Source organism: Podarcis filfolensis (genome assembly GCF_964270895.1).
Source record: "Podarcis filfolensis genome assembly, chromosome: 4".
Classification (NCBI taxonomy): domain Eukaryota; kingdom Metazoa; phylum Chordata; class Lepidosauria; order Squamata; family Lacertidae; genus Podarcis; species Podarcis filfolensis.
The window spans coordinates 79,896,193-79,923,679 of NC_139607.1; the positions used below are offsets into that span (position 1 = coordinate 79,896,193).

Genomic DNA, 27,487 nt, shown 5'->3' on the forward strand with positions numbered 1-27,487 from the left:
AGACAATGGGTGGCTGGTCAAAGAACACCCCATGAACTTTGTAGTCCTGTGTGGGATTTGAACCTTGGTCTCCCAGGTCCTAGTTCACCAGCTCTAACCACTACACCACACTCAAACTGTGAGGAAAACATTCTGTCTTTCACACTTCTTGCCCACTGGTGAGTTGAGGAAATTTCTTCAAAATGGCTTTCAAAAGAAAGGATGGAGGCAGGCAGGTGATCCAGCTGCTTGTTCCTCGTCATAGGAAAAGGTAAAGGGACCCCTGACCATTAGGTCCAGTCGTGGCCGACTCTGGGGTTGCGGCGCTCATCTCGCTTTATTGGCCCAGGGAGCCGGCATACAGCTTCCGGGTCATGTGGCCAGCATGACCAAGCTACTTAGGGCAAACCAGAGCAGTGCACGGAAATGCCATTTACCTTCCCGCCGGAGCGGTACCTATTTATCTACTTGCACTTTGACGTGCTTTTGAACTGCTAGGTTGGCAGGAGCTGGGACTGAGCAACGGGAGCTCACCCCGTTGCGGGGATTCGAACCGCCGACCTTCTGATCAGCAAGTCCTAGGCTCTGTGGTTTAACCCACAGCGCCACCTGCGTAGTTGTATTTTTATGGCAAGATAAGATTCTAGTGCTTAAGCTAGATGACAGAGCTGTGGCTGCAGGGAGATAACCGGCAGCTGCTCTGGAACAACAGATGTAAGGGGGAGGGAAGACTCTGGCTTCTGCCAGTGGCCAGAGGAACAAAAGTCACTGTGTTGTTGTTGTTTTGTATTGCTGGGTAAACTGCCTTGGAGATCATTTGATTAAAAGTTGCATCAAAAATCGTTGAACTAAAGACATAAAATGTCTCTCAAAGTAATCTGAAACCTAATTTTATATTCATATCTCTTCCCCACCACCAGATGTTGCACAGTATTGTTAAAAGTATAGCATGCATTTAAAGCACAACTACACCACTTTAACAGTCCTGGGTCGTCGTGTGTCCCCCCCCTCCCCAAGAATCCTGGGAACTGTAGTTTGTTAGAGGTGCTGATAATTAGGGCTGCCATACGTCCAGAATTTCCCAGACATACCCGGGATTCATCCGTCGAAAATAGCGTCCAGACGGAATTTTCAAAAATCGGCGAAAACCCAGGCATATGGCAGCACAACAACTTTGCCCAAAAAACTCAACAACTTTTGTATCTGCCTTTTCACTTTTTGAAATATGGCAATGCTACAATAATTGATAAGAGACCCCCTATTCTTTTCACAGAGTGATCTCAGCTGGCTGAACCACATCTCACTCATCTCACACTGACTGTACAGTCTTGGGACTGTATTCTAGAACTACACATCAAAGGCACAAATCCCACAGCTTAGCAAATTGGTCAGGTGACTGGACTTTCTCATGAACAATACTATAATTACTAACAGCAATAAATAAATAAACTCTGAAGACTCTTAAAGCTGCCTGGGTAAATGCTGCCTCTGAATATAATAAATCTTACCCCCATGTCCTGATCTGACATAGGTAAAAAAGGTAATGGACCCCTGGACAGTTAAGTCCAGTCAAAGGCAACTTTGGGGTGCGACACTCATCTCGCTTCAGGAACACTGTGACAGAAGCCAAAGCGCATGGAAGCACCGTTTACCTTCCTGCCGCAGCAGTACCTATTTATCTACTTGCAGTGGTGTGCTTTCGAACTGCTAGGTTGGCAGAAGCTGGGACAGAGTAACGGGAGCTCACCCCGTTGTGCAGATTCAAACTGCCAACCTTTCGATCAGCAAGCCCAAGAGGCTCTGTGGTCTAAACCACCCGCTCCTTATTCTCCCTCCCCCCTTTTTTACCTTACCTCTGACATAGCACCTCTGATCCTTAGTATGCAATGAAGCTTTTTACCTGCCTGCATTGTTGGTTTTGGGGCCACCCCTCCAGAGAAGCCCCAGATTACAAAAGTCATTCTTCCTTGACATAGCTGCTAGCGCGACTCTTTTCTAAAAGTAGTTTCATCTGTGTAAACTGAATCAGAAAATGCCCTTAATCCTTTCCCAGCTAATCAGCAATGACAATGTAACCCAGACCCCTTTGTTGTTGGGAAATTCCCAGTTGATTGGCCGGATGGATGATGTCACAAGTATTCCAGTTTACCAATGACTACCCTTGTGTCCCCTGAAACATATTTATTCTGGCTTCACCTTCCTTGGAGTCTGCCAGATATATGAAGTATGATCTTCAGCAGGTGTCTATATCAATATATTTCAAACAGGCATACGAAGCCCAGGATATGCAATGCGAGAACGGGCCTTTTCTTTCCCTATTTATGAAATTCTCTCCCAGGGAGGTTCATCTGTTGCTTTCATTAGACGCCAGGAGAAAAGGTTCCTCTTCTCCCAGGCCCTTGGCTAGTTAAGTAATCCTATGGCCTTTTAATTAATTAATTAATTTTAAAATAACTATTTATTTGGTTTTTCAGATTAAAATTTTAGTCACATATCCAACATACAATATAGAAACAAGATTCCAAAGAATCTCCTGGACTTCCCTCCTCCCCTTTGTGGGTCCTATAGTTAACCATTTCCTCCTGCATCTTTTATAATAATCAAAATCTTTTACCTCTTCACTGTGTCCAAAATTCACCATTAAACTACAAATGTTATTCTGATCCTACTAACTATTTTAACTGTTTACAATGGTTTTTTTTTAAATATAATTTCCCCCCTATTCCTTATTGAAATTTTGGTCTTCCTGATTTCTGATTCTTCTGGTCATTTTAGCCATTTTTGCATCATCACATCCACTTGACCTGCCATTCTTCTCTGGTAGGGACTTTATCTTCTTTCCAATCCTACGGCCTTTTAAACTGCGTGTGTGTTTGTGTGGCATTGTTTTTGTTTGTTATTAGGGTGCATATTTTTTGTATGTGTTCGTATATTGGTAAACCGCCCTGTGATCTTCGGATGAAGGGCGGAATGATAAGCAAGTAAAACAAAGCGGCCTTTTCTGTTTGAGAATTCTCTCTTATTTGACTGGGTCTTCCACCCGGCAGGGGTCGCTGTGGGACGGATCCGGCCCTCTTGCAGGCCGCTTTGGTCTCCCCACCTCCATCCCCAGCACTCGATTATCAGGAAGTGTCTCCAGGAGACGCCGGCTGAGCGGCCAGTCGGAGAGGGGCGGCGGCGGGCAGCTTGGGCGCGGTGGCATCATGGAGCACATTCGCACCACGAAGGTAACTGAGCGGGGCCTTGCTCGGAGGCCGGCCTTGTCCGCCGCCGGAGGAACGTGGGAGGGAGCCTTGCAGACCCCGGGGGCTTCCTCTTGGGAGGCTTGAGCACCCGATCGAGCTTGCTCCTGGATCGCAGCCTTGCCGTGAAACCCTGTGCATGCCTACTCAGACGCAAGCCTGTGTGTGCCTTAGGCTGCAGTCCTAGCCGACCCATATCTACCCTAGAAGTCATTCCCATTCAGTTCAGCGGGGCTTTAAGGTTGCAGCAAAACATGCACAAGAAATAGTCTTGTGGCACCGTGGTCAATCCTGCTGTCGCCTAAGCTCTTTACTTGTTTCCATCCTATCTAGCCACAATTTGAGGAAATTGGTTCCGAGGCCATGATGGTTTATGGCACAATGCCTTGGGTGGTTGGGCATTAAGGTTGCTGCCATACTGGCTGGAATGCAGCTAAGTTTTACTCAAGAGTAGGCCCACTGAAATGAACGAGCGTGACTAAATATTCAGTGAGTCCACTCTGAGTAAAACTTGGATGAATGTCAGTCACCCTCTGGGTTTCTTTTGCTGTTTGCTGCAGCAGGCTGTATCTGAACTTAGAATTACTATTTTTAAAATATTTTTCTTAACCAATTTCAACATAACAATTTATCAGTCCTCTTAATCAATTACATTATTTCCCCCCCCCCAACTCTCCCTCTCCCCCACCAAGGACTTCCCTCAGCTCCCCTCCCTGATTTCTTTACATATATTGTTTTCTGCGTATCTGAACTTAGAATTTAATGGGATCCTTAAGTTTTCATGAACTAGTGCTCCCATGATCCTATGTGTGGTGATAGGGGGCTTTAGGCTGCAGTAGTTTAGGCCGCAGTAATGTGATGCTATTTAATCTTACAAACAGCACTAATCTCCATAGTACTTACTGTCTGTTAAGGTTGCAGCCATATAGCCCTATCTTATTCATGTTTATTTGGAGGTTAAGTTTTCAATTATATATATGTGTGTGTGTTCTGTGTCAGCGGGCATGATATCTTACGAAGTTCAAGATCATAGTTCCTGTCCCAAGGAGCTTGACATACATAATTTGATGGGAAACCACGGGGGGGGGGGGAGGCAAATGGCAGCAGGAGAAGCAGGATTGGGGAGTGGACAGGAAGCCAGTGTAGCGGTTTAGATAGAGGTATTGCCTGATGTAAGGTGAGAGGTGGAGCATGAGAATCTTAATCTCAGGGTTGTGGGCAAAAGATTTCCGCATTGCAGGGGGTTGGACAAGATGACTCTTATGGTCCCTTCCAACTCTACAATTCTCTGATTCTAATTTTGATGTGTTTCCAGTCTTCTTCTTGTAACCTACAGAGTGATATTTTCTGACAGGGCTCTCAGCCAAGGGTGGGGCCCATTTGATTTTATGAGATCATGTCATGAGATAGACAACAAATTCCATATTATCTTTTCCATCTCTCTTGCCAGGTCTTTTGGAAGGGCCATAGCTCAGAGGTAGAACATCAGCTTTATATGCAGAAGGTCCCACGTTCAATCTCCAGGCATCAATGGGAAAGACTCTGAAGTACTGGCAAGCCACTGCCAGTCAGTGTAGACAGTACTGAGTTAGATGGGTCAATGGTCTGGCTCAGTAGGAGACAGTTTTCTCTGTTCCTATGTCTTTTCAGTGGAAGACATGTAAGGGTTACATGACAGTTTTAATGCAGTTCATTTCCAAATTGAATTCAAAATATTTTCTTTTTAAAAATGACATCATCTTAGATTGCTGTGCTCTTAGGGAAGTTTTATCACTGTATAAACAAGCATTATACAGGGATACGGGTGGCGCTGTGGTCTAAACCACTGAGCCTCTTGGGCTTGCCGATCAAAAGGTTGACGGTTCAAATCCCTGTGACGGGGTGAGCTCCCATTGCTTGGTCCCAGCTCCTGCCAACCTTGCAGTTCAAATCATGCCAAAATGTGCAAGTAGATAAATAGGTACTGCTCTGGCAGGAAGGTAAACGGCGTTTCTGTGTGCTGCTCTGGTTTCGCCAGAAGCGGCTTAGTCATGCAGGCCACATGACCCGGAAAAACTGTCTGCGGACAAACGCCAGCTCCCTCGGCCAGTAAAGCGAGATGAGCACCGTAACCCCAGAGACATCTGCGACTGGACTTAACTATCAGGGGTCCTTTACCTTTAAACAAGCATACCTGCAGGCAAAAAAACTTATTATCTTTCTCTACACCCCCACCCCAATTGTTTCGTTCTGAAGCTAAAGTAACTCAATGTTTTTGTGAGTAGCTGGAAAACAGTGGCTCAATATGAGTTTAAATTGTGGAGAATCAAAAACAAAGATTATTGTGTTTAGACCTGAGAAGCTTAATACTGCCCTTTGACCATTTACTACTTTTCTTAAGTAAAAGCTCTATTGCATTGTAGAGGATCACTGACCTTAGCCTGAAATGTGATCTGTGTGCATGGATCTCAGAGCCATATAGACTGTTTGCTGTTGTAGCACAACCTGTCCGCAAAGCAAAACCACTCCAGAGTATCAATCAGTATTTACTCTTGCTGTGTGTGACCTGCAGTATTTTTAACTTCTTAGAAATTAAACCTTCCACTGAAATTCAGATATCCTTTGAATGAAACATTGTATGGCAGCGAGAGAGGAGGAAGCAGATGACTTATCTATAATAATCTGCAAGTTTCAAAATGCTAACTGAGGCAAATTGCTGCTGTTCCAGGCCGGGTTGGGGGGAGGTTGTGGAAGAAGTCTCTGTATGCTGCAAGTGCCATTAGTCACAAAAGTAATTGGGAAATCATCAGCTGAAGAGGAAAGACCTGCACCTCAAAAGGAGTATGGAACGTATTCAGGGCATGCCCAATCACTAGGCAGACTGGGGCAGCCACTTGAGGTTACAGATGCTGGGGTCCCTTATGTTCCTCTGAGTTTCCTGGCTGTCCTTTATTGTTGGAGGACAGACCTATGCAAGCCATGTCCTGTCCTGCATCCTGTAAGATATTCTGCTCCCCTCAGGTGCTGTGAAGAACACCATCCTATTCCTAGCACTGAAACAAGATTCAGCTGCCATGCTTCTGTACATGGGTGGTGCAGGGGGGGAGCTGACCCCCCCAAATTAAACAAATAAAAGACTTAATTAACTGACTACTTGCATCAGATACCTCGGTTCTGCCCCCCCCCCAACATAAAGCCTGCCCCACCTCTAATATAACCCTATGCCCATGTGGAGAGTACCATCTATTCCTTCACTTCAGGCAGCAAAATGTTTTGGGCTGGATCTGAGCCTGTTCCTTTTGGCTTAAAATGGTTGTCTTTCAGAAGGCAGAAGCACCTGTCATGCGATTTATGCTGTCTGTTCAACTCTCTATAATGCTACAAGGTTGAATATTCTTTGGGGGAGTTCCTAAGAAGGAAGAAGTACCCTTAAAAAGCAACAAAATGCTCACAAAGCAACCTTGTAAATAAGCCCACAAAAGTTACTAGCCTGCAGAGTGTTTTAATAGCTTGCTTGGAGCCCAGTAGAGAAGGGATTAAGAGCCCACCTCATTCCTATACTGGGTGCAGAAGAGAGCCGTTCCCTCCTCTGGCAATCTATAGTACTTAGTCTCTGTACTGAGCACAGAGGAATGATAAGGCACCCATCCCTCCTCTGCCAGCTTGCTCGTTTTCCTGGTCACCTATTACTACAAAGCTGGTACAGCTTTACCTTTATGCTCTCCTTGCTCTTCACCAGTGACCTCTACGCCACATTGGTCCTCAGTTGCCACTCCTTTGGCCCACATTTTCACGGGTTGTCTTGTTTACTTTGACACGTAGTGCAAATAATTCAACAGCTCAAAGTGATTGGCTATGTGCGCAAGCTACTGTTTCATTCTAAGGGCTGCACATGTAGTAACATGATAGCAGCCATAAATTAGCTTATGGAGAAATGGATTTATGCCACGTTTATACTTGATACTTTGCAAAAAGTTCAATCCTTAAAATTAAATAAATCCTGCCCTACAGTTACCTGTTCCGTTAGACTTCATTTCTGAGGATGCTCATGTTTTCTTGTTTATTGGTGTACAGTTTTGCTTATCAAAATTGGACAGGGTGGCTGAGTAAGGGGGGGGGGGAGTACAGTTCACAAACTGGCAAGTCTCTGCCGCTTGAGGGCTTGCTTTACTTTAGACCCTGGTCATGTGACTTTGACCTGATCCAGTCTGCCTGTGTAGCTGGTCCTAATTATTTTTCAACATAAAACGTGCCTGGAAGGCTGCTTTAGTTGAAGCTGCTGATTTTCTGTTTCCTGCAAATTAGCACCATCATATTTCTGAAAGCTACTTATTTAAATGATGCTTACTGATTTGTATTGCCAGCATTTTTAAAAAGCAAAGAGCTGGAGAATTGGTTATAAAATGTTTCTTGTAATCTAGCCAGGTCAAATATTGACGTTGAGATAGAATTCAGGAATTGCAGATACCTGCATTGCTGATGCAGGAAGTTCCATTGTTGTTGCTGCTTTCTCCCTTGAGTTCTAATTCTGCTGGACTGTATAAGAGATGCACGCTTTGAATCTTGTGGCAGACTCATTGTTAGAGCTCTAGGAGCAGACTGGTGAATTAGTGCTAATGAGCCAATCCTGCCAAGAGAATATGAGGAACACATCCTTGCCAAATCTTCCCTTATAGCCTCTTTGTGGTAGCTTTTCTGGCCTGCTCTTGGGATTCAGACAAAACAGACCTGTAGAACATTCAAAGTCAATTTCCGATCGGTTAAAAGCAGCTAAATTTCTGAGTGCACCTTCTGTAAATTGCTCTCTGCTACAGCTGAAAGCATCCTATGTTATTTTGGAAGAATACTGCACGCAAGACCCTTTGGCTCTTCTCAGCCTTTGTGTTTTGAGGAGCTTTTTCGTTTTCTAAGAAGGATAGATTTCCCCTCAGTCTCAGTTCAGAATAGGCCTTATAGGACATATGTGGCATAACCACACAGCACCATACTTTCCCTCCTCAGTAACATATAGCAAACAACACACCTAAAAAACAAGCACCCACATTCTTCCTTAAATATGGGGGTTACAACAGAACCCTCTATTTGTCTTAGCATGTGAGAAGCTGTGTTTGGTTCCATGTATAGGTATGGGGGTTGCCACCCAAGGCCTATAGCCTTACTTTGATGTTGCTGTGTTATCTGCTCAGCAGTTCTTGAACTGTGCTCCAAGTTGGATCCAGGAAAAGGAGCCCCTAGCTCTCTCTAGGAGGAGTCTTTCCAAGTAGTCTTTCTGAGATCATTGCATGATGGTACTATTTGAAATGAGAATTGTGGGAGAGAATTTGTTCACGGCAGAACTGCACTGAAAAAAAACAAGGGGCTTAATAGAATATAGAGCAGGGGTCAGGAAGATTTATCTTGCCTGGGCTGGATCGGTCCCGCGCAGACACAATTTCCGGCAGTGAGTCCCTGTGCCGTGCTGCGCCGGTTTAGCGCAGCACGCGAGCGGGCAACTTGGTTGGGGGGCGGCTCATGGGCCAGTCAAACGACCTCCGCAGGCCACTTCTATGGGCCTTAGATTGGTGACCCCAGATATAGAGTATCCCGTTTCTGTTCTGGAGGCTGCATTGTCACCTTTGCAAACACAGCCCCGGAACCAGTTGATCTTGAGTTACCACTTAGCCAGGGTTTTACTAGCCCAACCAGAATGTTGTCCTCTTGGTAAGCAATCAGAACGGGAAGATACAAAGCCAGAAAATGTTCTAGCTGAGCGGTTCTTCCTGTTAGCAGGCACATGTTAGCTGCTGCAGCATAGGCCATGCACGTTAGGGTATCTGTCACATGCCTGGTGGCTGCATTTTGCATTATTGGTGCGTTGTGAAGGCTAAAGGTTGTCCTTGCAAATGCACGCGCACTTTGTTGCCAGACAGTGATCTGCCCCTTAAGAAGGAGATAGTGAACTGAATGACCGGGCTGTTTTTATGTCAAGATCATATGTTTCATAGCTTTACTTCATGGCAACGTGTTCTCTTTCCCCCCCTTGCCCTCACAGGTCGAACAGGTGAAATTATTGGATCGTTTCAGCACAAACATCAAGTCACAAACAGGAACACTCTATCTCACGGCAACTCACCTGTTATTTATAGATTCGAGCCAGAAAGAGACATGGGTAAGGATTCTGATGGTTTTCTCCAATGGGGCACCCTTGTTATTCTATTTTGTGTCGCTTTATTCTGATGTAGGGGATGTGGGTCGCGCTGTGGGTTAAACCACAGAGCCTAGGATTTGCCAATCAGAAGGTCGGCGGTTCGAATTCCCGCAACGGGGTGAGCTCCCATTCCTCGGTCCCTGCTCCTGCCAACCTAGCAGTTCGAAAGCACGTCAAAGTGCAAGTAGATAAATAGGTACCGCTCCAGCGGGAAGGTAAACGGCGTTTCCATGCACTGCTCGGTTCGCCAGAAGCGGCTTAGTCATGCTGGCCACATGACCCGGAAGCTGTACGCCAGCTCCCTCGGCCAGTAAAACGAGATGAGTGCCGCAACCCCAGAGTCGGTCACAACTGGACCTAATGGTCAGGGGTCCCTTTACCTTTATTCTGATGTAGAGGACTCCCCAGGCCCAGTCTCCTGTCTTGTAATAACTGGGTAATTGTTGTTGTAAGCTGTTTTAAGTATGCAGAATGTGAGGTACAATTGTTTTAAATGGGTATTGAACCATATGCCTCCTTCAGGTTGACTTCTTTGAGCTGGGCTGTTCCAATGTTTTGCAGGGCACTCTTCCAAGAATCAGAGGCTTTAGTTCCAGCCTCCTGAGAGAAGCCTGTGGTATTCTCACTTCATTTGGGCCAGTTGCCCAGATATCATTCCTGTGCATGCGTAGAGATTAGCACTGGCAAGTGTGTGAAGTCAGTCTCCCATTCCCAGGTCCAAGGCACTTCATCAGTTCTCTTTGCCCATTCCGCCACAGTTAATAGTTTAATTTTGCAAACTGTTTTTTTTTAAGTGTGCTGTATATCCTATAATAGTCTAGCTAATTAAACTCCATAATTTTATTGAGTTACGAATAATTGGCATCTCCCCCTTTGGTAGTTTCTTAATTTTAGTCTTTGAAAAGAGAGATAATGCTGAGACTTTCATTAACAGGTTTCTGGCTATGTATAGCTAGAGTTTTTCCTCAGTGTGTTGGTGTGTCTGCATTTGTAGCCTGTTGAAGGTCACCTTCAGAAGCAGGACTAATAGAATATAGGTTAGCTCGTATCCCTACACCCAAAGGGGCTTTTCACTGCGTTCTCAAACAGCAGTCCCTGCTCTTCATTCCACAAGGCAATTTGCTTTTGAATCTGAGAGAGCCAGAGAGAATCGGAGAGCCAGTGTGGTGTAGTGGTTAAGAGCGGTAGACTCGTAATCTGGTGAACTGGGTTCGCTTCCCCGCTTCTCCACATGCAGCTGCTGGGTGACCTTGGGCTAGTCACACTTCTCTGAAGTCTCTCAGCCCCACTCACCTCACAGAGTGTTTGTTGTGGGGGAGGAAGGGAAAGGAGAATGTTAGCTGCTTTGAGACTCCCTCGGGTAGTGATAAAGAGGGATATCAAATCCAGACTCTTCTTCTTCCTCTGAGGGGAGCTTGGAGTTATCTGAATACCAATTGCTGGGAACCAAAGATGCGGAGAATGCGGTTGCGCCCTGGCTCTGCTTGCCTCCCATGGCCACTGTGAGAGCAGGATGCAGGACTTAGATGGAGCTTTCGCCTGATTCATCAGGGCTCTTCTTATCTTCCTAACTTTGAGATACAGTTTGCAGTGGAGTATGAGAAAATAAAAATTAAAAATAAATCCCATCGGGGTTACTCCTCTATTTAGTATATCAAATTTATTTATTTTTTTCTTCATACAGCTGAAAGAAGTCCCAAAGCAAGTTAAAAGAAAAGCAAAATACAAAATTTCACATTAAATGTCCAGAAAAGCAATAGAAATATGTTAAAAGGTTGTTAAGCAAAAATATTGTGGACAGGGTCTTTGGATACTGGTCACAGCATTAAGTAGTGTAGCACATCCGATAACAAGCAAGCAACTTGAGATAATGTCTGTGGTTCTTCCGTGGAAACCAAGAATTATGAAAACGCCATTGTGGGTTTTCTGTGTGCTGCAGATACTGCACCATCATATTGCTGCGGTAGAGAAACTCGCCTTGACCACGTCCGGCTGCCCCCTGGTGATCCAGTGCAAGAACTTCAGGATAGTTCACTTCATTGTTCCCAGAGAAAGGGACTGCCATGATATTTATAACTCCTTGCTTCAGCTGTCAAAACCAGGTAGAGTGGCTGCCTTTCTCATTACACAGGCATTCCCTTGATCCCTTTACCTGATTCTGCTGTTCATTTGCTCTGTTGTTTTATCATGTAACTTAATTACAGTTTATTATGCAACTTAATTATGAGTGCTTGTGCAACTGCTTTTTATACTTTGTAAACTGTTTCGACACTAAGCGGTATATAAATTAAACAACAACGACAGTGTGGTGACTCTGGAATCCCTCAGCGAGGCTCAGGCTCCTTCCTCTTTTTCTCTTTCTCCTGGCTTGTTTTAGCAAGATACGATGAACTGTATGCCTTTTCATACAACCCAAAGCAAAAGGAGGAAGAGAGAGTGCAAGGCTGGCAGCTCATAGACCTTGCAGAAGAGTACAACCGGATGGACGTGCCTAACTCGGACTGGCAGTTATCAGATGCAAATCGTGATTATAAGGTAATAGATTGCTAACATAAAATAAAAATGAAATGAAAGACCAAAGTGAGAAGTGGCATTTTCCACCTCATTCACGCTGGAATAATTGTTGGTCTGTTCCTTTTCCTCATGGGAATTCAGTTTCGAAGGTTCGCTTGGAAAACCTTGTTTCTTACAACTGTTTTGCAGCTGCTTCGATTGAATTCACACTCAATTGCATGCAGCAGGGACGGATGACTCAACTTGTCATTAACTGAGAGAATGTATGCTGCAATATAATTAGGCCCCCTCTCTCCTTGCTGTAGAGCTCAGTTCACTTTTGTGTGCAAGGCTACATAGAAGGCAGCAACTTCTTCACTTCTCTTCTAATTACTTTTTTCTTGCTTGGTGTGCCTCTAACTAAAGAAGAGGCAGTGTAGAATTAACACTAGGAATTGATTTCCCCCCAGGTTTTATTTTTGAAATCATGCAAGCATTTTGATGCGATGGCCACCAACCTGAATGGCTTTAACAGAGAATTTGGCAAATTTATGGAAGCTATGGCTATGTGCTACCTCCAGCATCAGAAGTTGCTGTGTAACACAAACAGGAGAGGGCTCTTTGCACCCATGTCTTGCTTGCAGGCTTCCCACAGGCATATGGTTCGCCATTGTGAGCACAGAAAGTTCAGACTAGGTAGGCCTTTGCTCTGACCCAGCAGGGGTCTTATGTTCCTGACATGTTTCAAGAACCCAGTCAGTGTTTTTCTGAAGCCCTGATACTTCAGAATTCTTCTAGGTAAGGGTTAAGCAATATCCATTGTGAAGATGGAGCTCTGTGGGAAAGGCCTTTCCCATTGATTTCAATGAATGCCACCAGTTGCACACCATATCTTGAGGAGGGGAATATTTTTCTTCCTGAGGGCCATGTTCCCTTGTGAGCAGAGGTCTGGGAGTGCGTACTATTGGTTGGTGAGGGCAGAGGCAAAAGTAGGTAGAGCTATGGCTGTGGCTCTTTGTACCAGAGGCTACCTTCCCACTGCACACAAGTCACTTTAAGGACATTCCAGCCTGGCAAAAGCCCTTGGGCCCATGGAGCAAGGCTGGTGAGGGCGGTGGCCTAAGCAGAGTCCCAAGGGGGCTTCCCCATCCCTGCCATATCTAAATGCGCTATCCCTTATAGTTCCTTTCCTTTCCTCCTTCAGATCTGTGAAACATATCCCAGAGACCTCTATGTTCCCAGGAGTGCAAGCAAGCCCATCATTGTTGGAAGTTCTAAGTTCCGAAGTAAAGGAAGGTTTCCTGTGCTGTCATATTATCATAAAGATAATGAGGTATAGTCTGATTTCCATTCAGGGGAGATGGGCTAAAGGCTATTTTCCATCACAGGAAAAGACAGGAAGGGTAAGTACAGTAACCCAGATTCATAGATCTGTTGCGGCCCATCAAAAAGGGCTGTTAGTAGAAGGTAACATTGGGGTAGGCCCCACTTCACTAGGGCTGCAATTGTAGCCCCACTTACTTGGGAGCAAGCCCTATTGACTTCATTAGGACTTAACTTCTGATTAGACATGGTTACGGCTGCACCACAGATATCTGTATCTATATGCTGATTTTGTCAAGAGTTCCAGAAGAAGAACCTTTACAACTTGTCTTGTGTTGCAATGAATCACACTGGTTCGAAAATTCAGGACTTAAAGATTCAAGTTTTTGCTTCCCATTTATGGGGATGTGGGGAAGTTGAAACTAGAACTAATAATAGCATGCATGGCACCAAGAAAACAAACTAAAGTGGTTTGGGCATTGAAAAATGGTCTGAGTTGATTGTGCATAATGCAAATGTGTCTTGTCTCTCTTATGGAAACTAATTTTGTGTCTGCCACCTTATATCTCCAGCTTTATCACTAAAATTTGGGCAAATCGTCTCTGCCTATAACAGAGGAAACCATGAACTCTGAAACATTTTGGCTTTCAAGTTTCCTTCTGGAGGTTTTGCATCTTCAGAGTCCCATGCATCATGCTTCTGGCTTTCTTGCGGCTACCAGAGAACTAAGAACTGTACTTAAAATTCAGGCCACTGTTCTAAAGTGCTCATATAGACCTTTCGTTATCTTATCTTTATATTTCTCTCTCCATCTTCTCACTAGGCTGCCATTTGCAGATGTAGTCAGCCTCTCTCGGGATTCAGTGCCAGGTGTCTGGAGGATGAGCACATGTTGCAAGCGATCAGCAAAGCCAATCCCAATAATTGCTATATGTATGTTGTGGACACCAGGCCTAAAGTAGGTACCATTCCCTTTAGCTGGTTTCTCATGTGATATAATGCTGTAGTTCGGAGATGGGAACTACTGCTCCGTAACTGCACCTTATCGTTAGGTTGCTGTTTCTGTCAGGACCCAGTTTGATGAACAACCTGAGAGTGGCAATGGGATGAATTGGAGTTGGAAAGGGGCTTAAGGGTTGCCTAGTCCAATTTCCTAATGATGCAGGAAGTTGATTACTGCAGCATCCCTGTTAGCTAGTCGCTCTGCCTCTAACAAAGAAGAACCCAATGCCTTCCAAGGCAGTCTGTTCCACTGTTGAGCAGCTCTTTCCATCAGAAGGTGGTTCTTAATGTTTAGGTTGCGTCCTTTGTCTTCATGAGTTCTTTTGGGTTCCACCCTCTGGAGCAACAGAGAATAAATTTGGGCTACCATCTGTGTGTGGGACGGCCCTTCAATGTTTGCAGATAAGTGTCTTCTCCAAGCTAAAGCATACTCGGCTCCTTCCTTATAGGACTTGATTACTGGATCCCTCATAATCATTGGACTGGCTGTTTGTACTCATGGACTAATTCTCTCCCCCCCCCCGGATTTTGGAGGAGTTGCTTACCTGACTCAGGCCCCTGGCCAGGGTCCAATGAACAATGCAACTGATTGAATGCCTCCAGAGGGCTTTGTACTGGTGCTTCTCAAAATAGCAGCCTTCCATGCTGCATAGCATATTGTGATTATGCTACTGGGAGCTGCTATTCAGGCTTCAGGACAAATTGTGGGGGGTTACCAAGTGAGTAGGATGCTTTCTGATACTTCATATCCAACGTGATTAATGGTTTGGCTTAGAAAGGAGGAGGTCATGAAGGGAGGAAAAAACCCTGTCCTATAGATCTGGAAACCTGAGCAATCATAACGTTCCTAATATTTATCCGATGGGAGTTCCCACACATTTTAACTGCTTTACCTTCCTTTTCTTCAAGCTGAATGCACTGGCCAACAGAGCAGCAGGTAAAGGCTATGAGAATGAAGACAACTATTCTAATATTAGATTCCAGTTTGTGGGTATCGAAAACATCCATGTAATGAGATCGAGCCTGCAGAAACTTTTGGAAGGTATGTATAAATTTGCTTCTAATTGGTAGAAAGCACTTGATAATTACAAAATAGACTTTTGTAGAGCCTTCGCCACCCCCACATAGCCATACCAAACAGCTTATTGCTTGAAGTAATAAATACAGTATCCCTTATGTGCTGAAGGGTTTCTATCTTTCTTTTTTTGTAAACCGTTTTGCGTTTTTTCTACTCTAAAGCGGAATATAAATCTTATGAAAAAAATACCTGGAATGCACATCAATTTCAGGTCCCTCTCTTTCTGTTTCATGTGACATTTTCAAGCTTTCAACAACACGCATAGTTCAGCATCCTCTCTTGCACAGCCCCCATGGGATGTAGATGAAACTCTGGGAAGAAAAGGTTGTTCGTATCAAGCCTAGGAATTGATTTGTTCAGAAGTGAAAGTAAGCTTCAGTTGCTTCCCTACAGAGGAAAGTGCTGCTGTTTGAATTTAACGACCGAGTATCTTTCTATTTCAGTCTGTGGGACCAGGGGCCTGTCGGTCAATGATTTTCTGTCTGGTTTGGAGAGCTGCGGATGGCTGCGACACATCAAAGCCGTGTTGGATGCTGCTATCTTCTTAGCCAAAGTAATTTGCTTTCTTCAACTTGTGGCCAGTGGTGGATGCCCATACACCAGCAAGTGCAGCCTGCATTCTGCAAGCTTAGTTATGTTCCAGGATAAATGCTCAGGGGCACTACCCCAACAACACCCAGTTTCCTTTCTAACTTAGTAAAGGAGGGTGGAATGCTCCCAGATCCAGTTGGCTGGGTGTATTTAAGAAGGTGCTGCAATTGGCTACTCAGTTCATGGAGTCCCTCCACCCGCACGTGGTGCGGGTTCTTAGCTCAAGAGTAGAGCAGAAGCTTTGCATGTGGAAGATCCCAGTTTTTGTTTTTCAAAAGAAAGATCAGATAGCAAATGATGTAAAAGGCCTCTGCTTGAGCCTGAATTCCAACTCCCTTCAGCCCCAGCCGGCACAGCCAGTGATCAGGAATTATAGGAGTTGTAGTTCTGGAACTTCTGGAGGACTACAGGTTCCCCATCGCTTTTCTAGATAGTTACTCCCGGCTTAGGGCAGCTTTTTTGTGTCCTTAGGGTAACTTGGTCTGTATTGTCAACTTCAGACGTTCCAATTGCCTTTTGGCATTTGGAAGGAAAAGAGTGTGGACTGAGTAACTTACGCCTCCCACGCCTTAGGCTGTCGGGTATCGATGCACATACCACAACCATCTGTTTCCCTGTTAGGGCTGTTCCAAGCGAGGAGATATCTCGCTGTATCATGGTGCCTGAGTGCAGCAGCAGGCTGCATATTTGAATCAAATTATTGCTGCTGTTTGTCGTGATTTGCTAGCCGCTTTACTCATTGGAATGTTTAGGGAAGCTTTTAATGTTTGGTGCATTAATATTTTGTTGGAAGCTGCCCAGAGTGGCTAGGGAATAAATAATAAATAATAATAATAATAATAATAATTCAAAGCTGTGTTTGTTTTCCTTGTGATACAAGTGCATACGCATCAGTCAATCTTCTTGTCTTTTTCACAGGCCATAGCTTTGGAGAGTGCAAGTGTGCTAGTGCATTGCTCCGACGGCTGGGACCGGACGTCTCAAGTGTGTTCTCTGGGATCTCTGTTGTTGGATCCCTTTTATAGAACAATGAAAGGCTTTATGGTGCGTACTTGAGGCACACCAAGTTGTTTTCAGTTGGCACATGCTACAACCGAGTTACTTTGGTGCAATCGCTCTTGTTTTACTTCCTATATACCATTTTTAAATGGCGCTTAATATGCTAAGTATGTCATAATAAACATTGGGGGGGAATCTTTATCCTATAAAGGTACATCATTAACATTCAACACTGGTGTTAATATCTGCAATGTTGGGGTATCCCACCAAATAACTTAGCAGCTGCATGCTATGCTAGCTGCAGCTTCTGACCCATGCACAAGGGTAGCCCCTCATAACAACACATTATAGTAGTCTTAATTTTGAGGTTGCCGATGCATGGGCACTGTGGCAAGGCTATCTGAAGGGCACAAGGTTGGGGGAGAAGCCTGTTTTGTTTACAGGACTTAATTTTAAGTAGTAAACACACCAGTTGAATCAGTTTGATTTTTTAAAATTACTCTGACATGAGACTTAAATCTAATGTATATATTTGAGTTTAGGATTATTTTGGGCACTGCTCTGATATTTTGGGTTTAATTCATCAAAACCAAGAACTTTGACCTGGGTAATATAATCCAAACTTAGACCTGCAGCATAAAAACAGATGAAAAGCTGATGCCTTGTTTTCTTCTAGGTTTTGATAGAAAAAGACTGGATTGCGTTCGGGCACAAATTTTCAGACAGGTAGGGTATTTTGCCAAAATGATGCTGTACGTTTGAATTAATTATGTAACTCATTGTGTTACTATTCATATGCTCACATAGATCTCATAAGCTTATAAGGGACCTGTATACTTTTAGTCCAGAAGATGCATTTGCTTTGTTTTTGGAACCCCTCCTGAGCTGGGACACTCCTCAGATGACTTTTTCTGGATATCAGCCCCAGTCCAGCCAGGCCCTGGTCTTGGATTCCCTACTTCCCAACCCAAGACCCTGGGGAAAGCTCTGTTCCTTGCACAGATGGCTCCTGGCTTTTAGCATCTACCCTGAGCTTTGAGTTGTCACCAGTTAACTTAGACTTGGTAGCCCCTCCAGAATGAGCTATGAGTCATGCTCCTATACTTACTGTCTTTCTGAGAGCTCATCTTCGTGTGTGTGTGTGTGTTTGTGTGTGTGCGCGTGTGCCCCATTTTATTTTTGGTTTCTATGTGACTTGGCATGTGCCGTTCAGAGCAACATAGCAGTAACTTGGGTAGGGCGGGTTCCAAAAAACTGCATCCCTAGTTCCACCTCCCAAAGCAGGCTTTAAGCTAGTGTTTTTCAAATAGCCGCCTGTTCCACCTCCACCATCACTCTGCTGCACAACAAACTGGCTTGGAAACAAGGTGGGACTTCCACAGAGCAATGGAGATGTGCTCCTAAAAGTCAGAAAACCCCCTTTAGATCACATTTGGTAATTTTGTTTTCTTCGTGTCCACTAATCGTTATCATAGGTTGAACCCAACTTCTTGGAGTAGACCCCTTGATATTAGCAGACCTAAAATGAGCCAAGACCATTCAGATCGGTGGGTCTACTTTGAGTAGAACTTAGTAGGATTCAACCCTATATATTTATTATACTAATAAACTGCTTTTAGTTCTTTTTTTAAAAAAAAAACCCTAAAGCAATACACAGAAGAATAAAAAGCATATGATGGCTAATAAAACAATACAAAATATAATTCCACAGCTTCCACAGAGACCAGTAAATATATGACAAGTTTCTCTACTCTGCAAATACTTGGGTGCGCAGAAAGGTTTTTAGCATATCCTGAAAACATAGATAAGACCCAACTGAACCTATGAAAGGAGGAGGAGGTTATGTCGGTGCACTGAATTTTTGTGACTACCCAGGGTTAGTTTTGCCCACCATTTCCCCCACGTATTTATCCTGAAGTGCTTTTGCAGCAGCTGGTCTTATTTTAATGAAAATGAAATGTAGAAGTTGTTGCATGCTGCTTACTGGATCTGCTCTGCTGATGATCTTCATACAATATGAAGGGGGGAGGAGTTCCATTCTGTCTGTCTGTCTGTCTGCCCCATTAGGTTTTATTGCTGTTGTAAATATTCTAGATGGTTGTGATTACTATTTTACGTTGCCCTTCGTTCTCTGTTGTGACCCGCAGTAGAACAATAAAAACTAACTGGCTGGCCTCTTTTAATGTGGAATGTATTTTATAGATGTGGTCAGCTGGATGGAGACCCAAAGGAAATCTCTCCCGTGTTCGCTCAGTTTTTAGAAAGCGTCTGGCACCTGACGGAGCAGTTTCCGCAAGCCTTTGAGTTCAATGAGGCTTTTCTCCTTCAGATCCACGAACACGTCCATTCCTGCCAGTTCGGAAACTTCATTGGGAACTGCCAGAAAGAACGAGAAGAGCTCAGGTAAAGTTTCATATTAGCTCTCTTAACCGCTAGGGCTTAGAATCACCTTTCTGGTGTGTGATGGTGGGAAAACCAGCACTGCAAAAACATTAGATCTTTTGCACTCCTTAAAACATGAATCCTTGAAAAATCTTCTTTAGAATATAATCGCTTTCAAGAGAGAGAGAAAGGTTTATGGGAGAATCGTTCTCCCTTTGGTTTAGAAATACACCCTGCCCCAGCATGCCATTTCACCACTTTAAATTCCACACACCCTAGACTGCAGTTTCCCATTGTCAGATAAAATGATATATATCTGTAGTGATAATCCATTGTCCAACTCTGATTAAAACTTGGTTAATCACCACCCTATATCACCTTCTACCCCCACCCCCACTTTAAAGTAAAGAAACAGCATGGGGGGAGGGGGGAGGGAAAGACTCGCCCCAAAATACTGCAGGCACAATCCAGTTCTGTTTCCATTCCCTCCCCACCTCACCCCCAGTGATTGCTTTCTGGCCATAGATCAACCTTTCCTAACCTGGTTTCCTCCAGTTGTTGGACTACAGCTCCCATCATCCCTAGAGCTGATGGAAGTTGCAGTCCAAAACATCTTGAGGCTGCTAGGTCGGGGAAGGTTGTCCTAATATCTCCACTGTGTGGGTAGCTTTGCCATTGAAATATGACATTAGTGTTGTTCAGGCCCTGACTGTGATTCACTCAAGTTCTTCTTCCCTTCAAGATTGAAAGAGAAGACGTATTCACTGTGGCCTTTCCTTCTGGATGAATGCAAGAAGTACCTAAACCCCATCTATAATGAGAATTTTTCTCAGTCGCTCACAATTCTGGAGCCTGACACAGTATCATTTAATTTTAAGTAAGTTTCAATGCTGTTTAAAGAATAATAATAATGTTCCAGCTGCCAGAATGGTGTATTAAAATACTATTGCGATTGGCACGTGCAGGTTCTGGAGGAACATGTATCATCAGTTTGATCACACCATGCATCCCCGGCAATCCGTAGCCAGCCAGGTCATGAGCATGAGCGAGCAAAATAAACTTCTGGAGAAGGACATTAAGGAACTGGAAGCTGTGAGTATTTCCAAGAACTATTTTGTCTTCAGAGGTCTGACACAGGCCTGCTTTGCTCCTAAAAGGTCAGAACCGCATCCCCTCAGATGCTTTTTCAAATGATGGTTTCTTTGTATTGCTTTTGTGAAGATTATTTTTGCAACTGGCAAGAGAAAGATGGCACTCCACCTGCTGGGCCATTCAATAATACGCACACAGAGATGGACTGGAACATGTCAGAGAGCAGTTTGCACCAGAGGGAGACTTAGAAGAAGCCCTTTTCATCCGCATACCATAAATACCAGTCCTTTGTATAGTGTAACTTGCTATCCAAGTTGTGAGTCTTGTTTGTTTGTAGGTCTCTTGGGCTGACCTTGTTAATAGGCTCCCCATCCCAGTTCCTGCCTTAGTGCATGTACTACAGCTGTTCAGGAACAGCAGAGGGTACAGAAAGTATGAAGGACCTGATACTATAAGGAAGCAAGCGGTGCCACTGATAGTGGGGAGTGGCAAAGCTGCAGTGTGTGTGTGTGTGTGTGTGAGAGAGAGAGAGAGAGAGAGAGAGAGAGAGAGAGAGAGAGAGATAGTTCAGAAGTTGAGTGCATTGGCCGTGTTTCCCAGAAGGCCACAGGTTCAGTCCATGGGATCCCCAGTTAAAAGGAACTCTGGTCGCTAGCTGGGAAAGACCTCTAGATGAGTCTGGAGCTCCACTGCCATCAGAGAAGATGGTACTGAACTGAAGGAAGGAATGGTTAGACTCTGTGTAAGGTAGTTTCATATGTTGATAGGGAAGGTGAGGAGTTCGGTAGGTTGGGGGCTGGATGTGAACAACAGCTTCTCAGGCTCCAAACGGTCGCAAAAGGAAAAAGGAGCCTACTCTGAAATACTCCTTTTAATCCCAGAAATTAGGTCACCGTGTAAACAAGGAGCTGGATGCGGCCTTCACCAAGGAACCTTTGCGGCCTGTGTCACCAGTTCTTAAGACATCCCAGTGCTTTAAGAAAGAGCAGCCTCTTCTACATGGGAATGACTGTATTCGAACAATAGAGGGCTCCAACGCAGCAGACAATCGGTACAGCGAGTATATGGAAGAGCTCTCCAAGACAGAGCCTGGTGTTGTCAGTCTGGAGTATGGAGTGGCAAAAATGACATGTTAAATTTCACACAGAGTATTGCCGTCTCTTTCTGAAAATACTGACGGCGTATTGTGAGACTGGTCTCTTGGAGCGTGACCAAAAACCGGATTTGTGTAAAGGAGAGCCTCATTGATGTAGACTAGCATGGCACACGAGTTGCTAAGGAGAAATGCTGTTCTTGTGAGAAGTAACTGAATTTAACAATACCGAAAGAAATGTGGAGAATTTAGTAAAAACTTCTTTTGGCTTAAAGAAATGAGGAATGGAAGTTGTTGTACGTGTCTAAAGGATAACAAACTTTAGTTTGCACTGGATAACTTGGAATGCTATTTAATATATCAATTGCCAAATGGTTTAATGGGCTTTGAAGATCTACTTCTAGGACACAACAGAATACTTACCGGGGCCGCTGAAAGTATATGTATATAGATAGACTGTACTGTGTATGTGTACTCCTATTTAATCTGTTGCTAATTTTGATGTCTCATGTTGCCATTGAAAGTACTGTATATCACATGCAAAAGATGGAAACTTAGCATCCCAAGTTCATAGCATGATGTTTGGAGATACATGAGAGAGGCATTCAGCAGGATCTAAGTTTGCATTGGTAACTCTGGGATTCCAGATCTCCCCTGCCTCTTGAAAAGTCCTTTTACAAAAATCAGGAAAACTGGTTATCTAGATAGATTAAAACTGCATCCCCAAGGGCTGTGAATCTTCTGCAGAAATCTAGCCACAAGCCTTATAGTTACGTTCCAAAATCCATCTAAGGACAATGCATTTATTATGCCATCAAAAGTGTCACAATATAGCATGCAGGCCTTTGAGTTCTCAAGAGCACTTTCAAGTTCTGGAGAAGTACTGGAGAACTTGAAAGCTTTACGTAACATTTTGGAACATTCTGATTGGCCAAATAAAAGCCACTGGCCCAGTATGGATTTAAAATTTGCCTTTTACGTGCCAACACAACAGTCTTCACATTTATGTAATTGTGTGTATTCCTACAAAGAGCCAAAACATTTGTGTGGGATGGATGGGTGTTCATCTCAATGAAAGCAAATGTGGTTCTAATTTTTTGTGTGTGTTTCTTTCAGATCAGTCAGGTTTCAGAGTTTTTGAAAGAATTAGATATTGTAAGCTAATAAAACAAAAGAAATGCTGTAGAAGCAGTATCTGTTTTTCTGAGTTTGATCAAATTAACGGTCGTCTGCAGGGTTTTTGTTCAGTTTGCAAATCTTTCTTAAAATAAATTTAGGGATTTTTTTTTAAGCACCTTACTTTTAATCAGTAGAAAAACTACGTAAATGAAATCTTCAAATAAGTCTCCTTGGATAGCTAAGGAGGCAGACGCTCTTTGTTGTGAATGGAGAAGAAACAATAAATTTTAGGTTTGCAGGCCAGCTGGCTGCACGTTTTCTAAATCCACTTGCTTTAAAAACCTGATAATGCTCATATCCTCAGGATACAGGATGCCACCTGGGATTGAACTGATCTCTAGTTAACTAACAAGAAGGGTTGGTTAGGAGGATTATACTGTGTCCCTCTCACATATAGGCAAATCAAATGTATCCCCAGAAATCATTGTCTCGGCTTCATCAGAAAAGAGAATGGATTTGCTTTCAGCCTGTGATCCTGCTTCTGTTCACATTTTGCACGTTAGTTTTTATTGTCTTAATGAAGGAAATGAAATGAGCTTTGAGAGCCAACATTATAAACATGCACGCCTTGGGGTATTATGCTCCCTAGGTGGTATGGTAGGCTAATTTGTACCTGAGGGATCAAATGCTTATTTGGCTCAGAGTGAAAATTAGTTTAGATTTGCTCTAATCCCTGAAGGCTTTTGATCAAAACTGCCAATACGCAGCATGGAACTTGACACAGTTGGCCGTGTTTCCCTCTTCCCTAGTTGGGATCCAGGCTGTAACAGCAAGGGCAATGCAGGTCATAACTTAATGGAGTTGGCAAAATTGTATAGGGGAGGAGAAGCATTAACCTTTCTAAGTGGTTGCTGGTTTTGTATTGTAATATGTTTAAAGAGGGAACAATGTGAAGGGTATTTTTCAACGTCGTCTTGGTGGTAGATGTTCTTGTCCACGGCTGGTTGGTGGGGTGGGATCCTGCATTCAGTGTAGTAAATGCAGTAAAACTGTACATTCTCATGTCTTCTGCCACTTTAGTGGATGTTGCATTGATACTGACTTTCTGAAAGTACGAGGACAGAAATATGTGCCTTCTGGTTGTTTTCCCCTCTCCCGTTTTATGCTGTGGACAAATAATCTCCCTGTGTTACCATAAACACTGAAAATACAATACTAAATGTTGCCGTAACACACGTTTCTTGTCGTCTGTTTGTATATTGGTAAGAAATAAGCTGCAGAAAGCTGCACATCAGGCTTACTGTGGAGCTATGGAATTAACAGGGTTGCCCATGTTGATCTGTTGCTGCAAAAGCAGTGATGTTTTGTGGCCCATGAAATACAAACCAAGTCACTATGGCATAAGCTTTTGTGGGTGATGGCTTACCTTGTCATGACTATTAATGATTAAAAAACTAAAGATGCAGCGTCAAGTGAAGTGTTCAGCGTCCTCTCGCTTGGTCCTCACTCTTTCAACCAAAGTTCTCATATAACTTGAACAGTTGTTAATTGATGAGTGTTCCTGTTGAGTATTCTAATCTGCCAGCCATGGCTTCTTGCAGAATACCATTCCACCCCAATCAACACTTTTTCTTTCCCATCTGACATTCAACATTCTGTTGCTACTAAATATGTTCAGTCCTCATTGGGCTACTTTGGGGTTGGGTTTCTGCTTTAGGTTTTGCTTTTTTACAAATTGGGCTTCTGTAGTCCTCTGGGCTCTCATGAGCAAGCTGGTACCTTCCACTCTTTCTCAATATCCCTTATATATTTATTCAAGTAGTTTTCCCTGTGGTCACAGAGCTCTAGGAAGTGGAGCTCTTACATGATCAGTGTGGAATCCTTCTGGCCAAATTCTTTCCCCTCTATGTTCTCCACCTACATTAGGTGAATGGTGTACTTCAGACCTGACCTGCATGCCACACAAGTGTAATCTACAAAAGAAATTGGATCTGGACAGATTTCATCATATTGGTGAAACTGACTCTTGACTCAGAAGCTCTTGAGTTTTTTAGATTTTCTTTCTTTTTTAAATAATCCTGCAAACATAATACCTTGTTCCAGGAAACTGTGTCTGTTTCTTTACATGTGTGTGTGTTTTTTAATTAAAAAAAATGACACTTCCCCTGGTGCAAAGAGGTACCATTTTGATAAAAGCTGTATGGGTGAGAGTTAATTGTGTAGTGGGATCCTTTTTGTTTAATTGGAGCTTTAAATTTCCAGCCGTTCAGTTTTGTAGGACAGCTGCCAAATGGGCAGGCGAGCAAATGCGGGAGGGCTCTGCCGAGCTTGTGCATTTTCTATACGTATCCAATTACGAGTGACCTCAATCTCGAAACGCAGCAACCTAAAAGCATCTCGTCACAAAGGCAAGCAGAAGCATCCCCACCATTCCCTCGTCTCGCCCACCTTTGTGGTTTCAAATCAAAACAATCGCCTTGCTGTGTGCTTCAAAGAGCGGGCTGCAATTGGAAAAAAGATAGGGACCCTCTTTGGCCCCACCATGGAAGAAAGTCCTAGGAAATGGTATTATGTATTCCCTTCTGCCGTGGCTATTTCTTTCTTCCCAAAGACTTCTTTTATCAGACTCCCACAGTAATACAGCACATCTGGAAAACTCTGAGATAACACAGTATTCTGATACTGGCGTCCATTGTGTGCTTAACAAAGGCTCTTACAGCTGCTAAATCCAGAGAAGGAACAGAGCCAAGCTGGCAAGACTTGGCTGCTGCCCCTTTTAACAAACACTGCCATGGAATTTCTTTTCAGTTATTACTGTTGCCATTTTTCTTCACCACAGAGTTGTGATGTTCTCTTAGTCACACCACTTGACATGGTAAAGATAAAGGGACCCCTGACCATAAGGTCCAGTCATGACCGACTCTGGGGTTGCGGGGCTCATCTCGCTTTAACGGCTGAGGGAGCTGGCGTACAACTTCTGGGTCATGTGGCCAGCATGACTAAGCCGCTTCTGGCGAACCAGAGCAGCGCACGGAAACACCGTTTACCTTCCCGCCGGAGCGGTACCTATTTATCTACTTGCACTTAGATGTTCTTTCGAACTGCTAGGTTGGCAGGAGCAGGGACCGAGCAACTGGAGCTCACCCCGTCGCGGGGATTCGAACTGCCAACCTAGGCTCTGTGGTTTAACCAATGAAGCAAACTTGTTTTCCGCTGCTCCGCGTGGTAGGACCCGAACCGATGGATTCAAATGACAAGAAAGGAGATTTTGACAAAACATTAGGAAGAACTTCCTGATAGCAAGAGCTGTCTGACAGTGGAATGAACTGCCTTGGAAGGCGGTAGACTCTTCTTCATTGGAGGCTTGTAAACGGAGGATGGTTGGCCATCTGTCAGGGATTCTTTAGTTGTGATTCCTGCATTGCAGGAGGGTGAGCTGCATGATCCTTGGGATCCCTTCCAATTCTAGGATTGCCCTTAAAAGAAATATGGCACTTGAAATAAGCTTGGATAGTGGTGAATAACTGTAAGTCGTAGAAACCACAAAAAGCTGCTTTATCAGACTGTTCAGGCCAGCATTGTGTGCAATAGACCTCTTCTCCAGATGTGTTGCTCTACAGCTCCTTCGGGTCCCAGGCAACGTGCTGATGGGAGTTGTAATCCAATGCAGCTCTCCAGGGTGTTTGGCAGGGACTGAACCTGGACCCTTCTGCATTCAAACCATGTGTTCTGCCATTGAGTAGGATCCCTTCCTTGCATCTCCCAATTTTTCATGCGCATGTTCTATTGGAATAAATAGGCGAGGTGAAGGCTGTGCAGTAGATGATGAATCTGGGCACATTTTAATGGCAGAGGGTCTGGAGAGTGCTGTTGTACTCTGGTCCTGCTTTTGGGCTTCCGATAGGCATCTGATTGGCCACTATGAGAAGAGGATGCGGGACTAGATGGCCTTTAGATGTCTAGCAAATGGTTCTTATGAAGAATATGTATCCAAGATGCGCTGTCCCTATGCGCTAACCTCACACTCTGCGGCAGCCAGGGGAGGAGTGGGAAGCTATTGTCCACTCTGTGTACCCAGCCCCATCATTGCCTGTGTTTACACTAGCTTCAGTGTTCTCCCACTGCTCCCTTGTGACATAATCTACAATGCAGAGCTGTCCTGTAGTTTCTTGGGAAACACCACTGATGGATGTGTTTCCCCTCAAACCAGCTTGAATCTGAAACGATAACGTAAGCCGCATTCAATTCACAGTTAAGATGAGGTGTGTACATCTGAGCTAGCCATTGCACATGTGCAGACGACAGCTTCATGAACAGGCATGGAGAAAAGAAACGGGAGATTCAGATCGGATGAGGATATCATCTCCCTCTTCCTGGTGGGTACGGCAACATGCAAAAGTGACTCGAAACACAGTGGTGATGCTGTGTTTTAAGGTGCTGATATGCACACAGCCTTAGAAATACTGCACCACACAAACATTTGTATGCACACCAGAGAAGATCAACAAGATGTGGCAAGGAGGGGCAAGGTGCAGAAGAGAAAGCAGTGTCACCTGTATTTTTGAGCCAGGTAAGTGAAAAAGCTCAGTTGCTCCATTCTTTCGGGAGTTGTGCAAGTTACAGATAGGTAGCCGTGTTGGTCTGCCATAGTCAAAACAAAAAAAATTTTCTTCCAGTAGCACCTTAAAGACCAACTAAGTTAGTTCTTGGTATGAGCTTTCGTGTGCATGCACACTTCTTCAGATACCATCTGAAGAAGTGTGCATGCACACGAAAGCTCATACCAAGAACTAACTTAGTTGGTCTTTAAGGTGCTACTGGAAGAAATTTTTTTTTGTTTTGAGTTGTGCAAGATCACTGCTCTAATTCAGCCCCTGTCCATTGCAGCAGGGTTTGTGCTGGAGGTGTTCAGCAATGTAGGGGGCTCA

General features: G+C 44.1%; 2 protein-coding genes across 2 annotated transcripts in view; one reads left to right on the forward strand and one right to left on the reverse strand.

Moving 5' to 3' along the window:
* The window catches only part of NUP58 (nucleoporin 58), a 34,756-nt gene extending 32,702 nt beyond the window's left edge, over positions 1–2,054 (reverse strand). The window contains exon 1 of the mRNA XM_083609143.1: positions 1,880–2,054. Coding sequence (XP_083465269.1) covers positions 1,880–1,953 — 74 coding nt within the window. The 5' untranslated portion in view covers positions 1,954–2,054. The remainder of the gene's footprint in view (positions 1–1,879) is intronic.
* Positions 2,055–2,167: 113 nt separating this feature from the next.
* MTMR6 (myotubularin related protein 6) lies at positions 2,168–23,790 on the forward strand. The gene is made up of 15 exons (XM_083609134.1): positions 2,168–2,219; positions 3,027–3,206; positions 9,232–9,348; positions 11,327–11,489; positions 11,765–11,922; positions 13,085–13,213; positions 14,027–14,161; positions 15,115–15,247; positions 15,727–15,836; positions 16,793–16,918; positions 17,550–17,599; positions 19,076–19,276; positions 19,998–20,132; positions 20,221–20,347; positions 21,229–23,790. The coding sequence occupies exons 1-15, from the start codon at positions 2,199–2,201 to the stop codon at positions 21,481–21,483; spliced, it is 2,040 nt and encodes a 679-aa protein (XP_083465260.1). The 5' UTR covers positions 2,168–2,198; the 3' UTR covers positions 21,484–23,790.
* Positions 23,791–27,487: the final 3,697 nt, after the last annotated feature.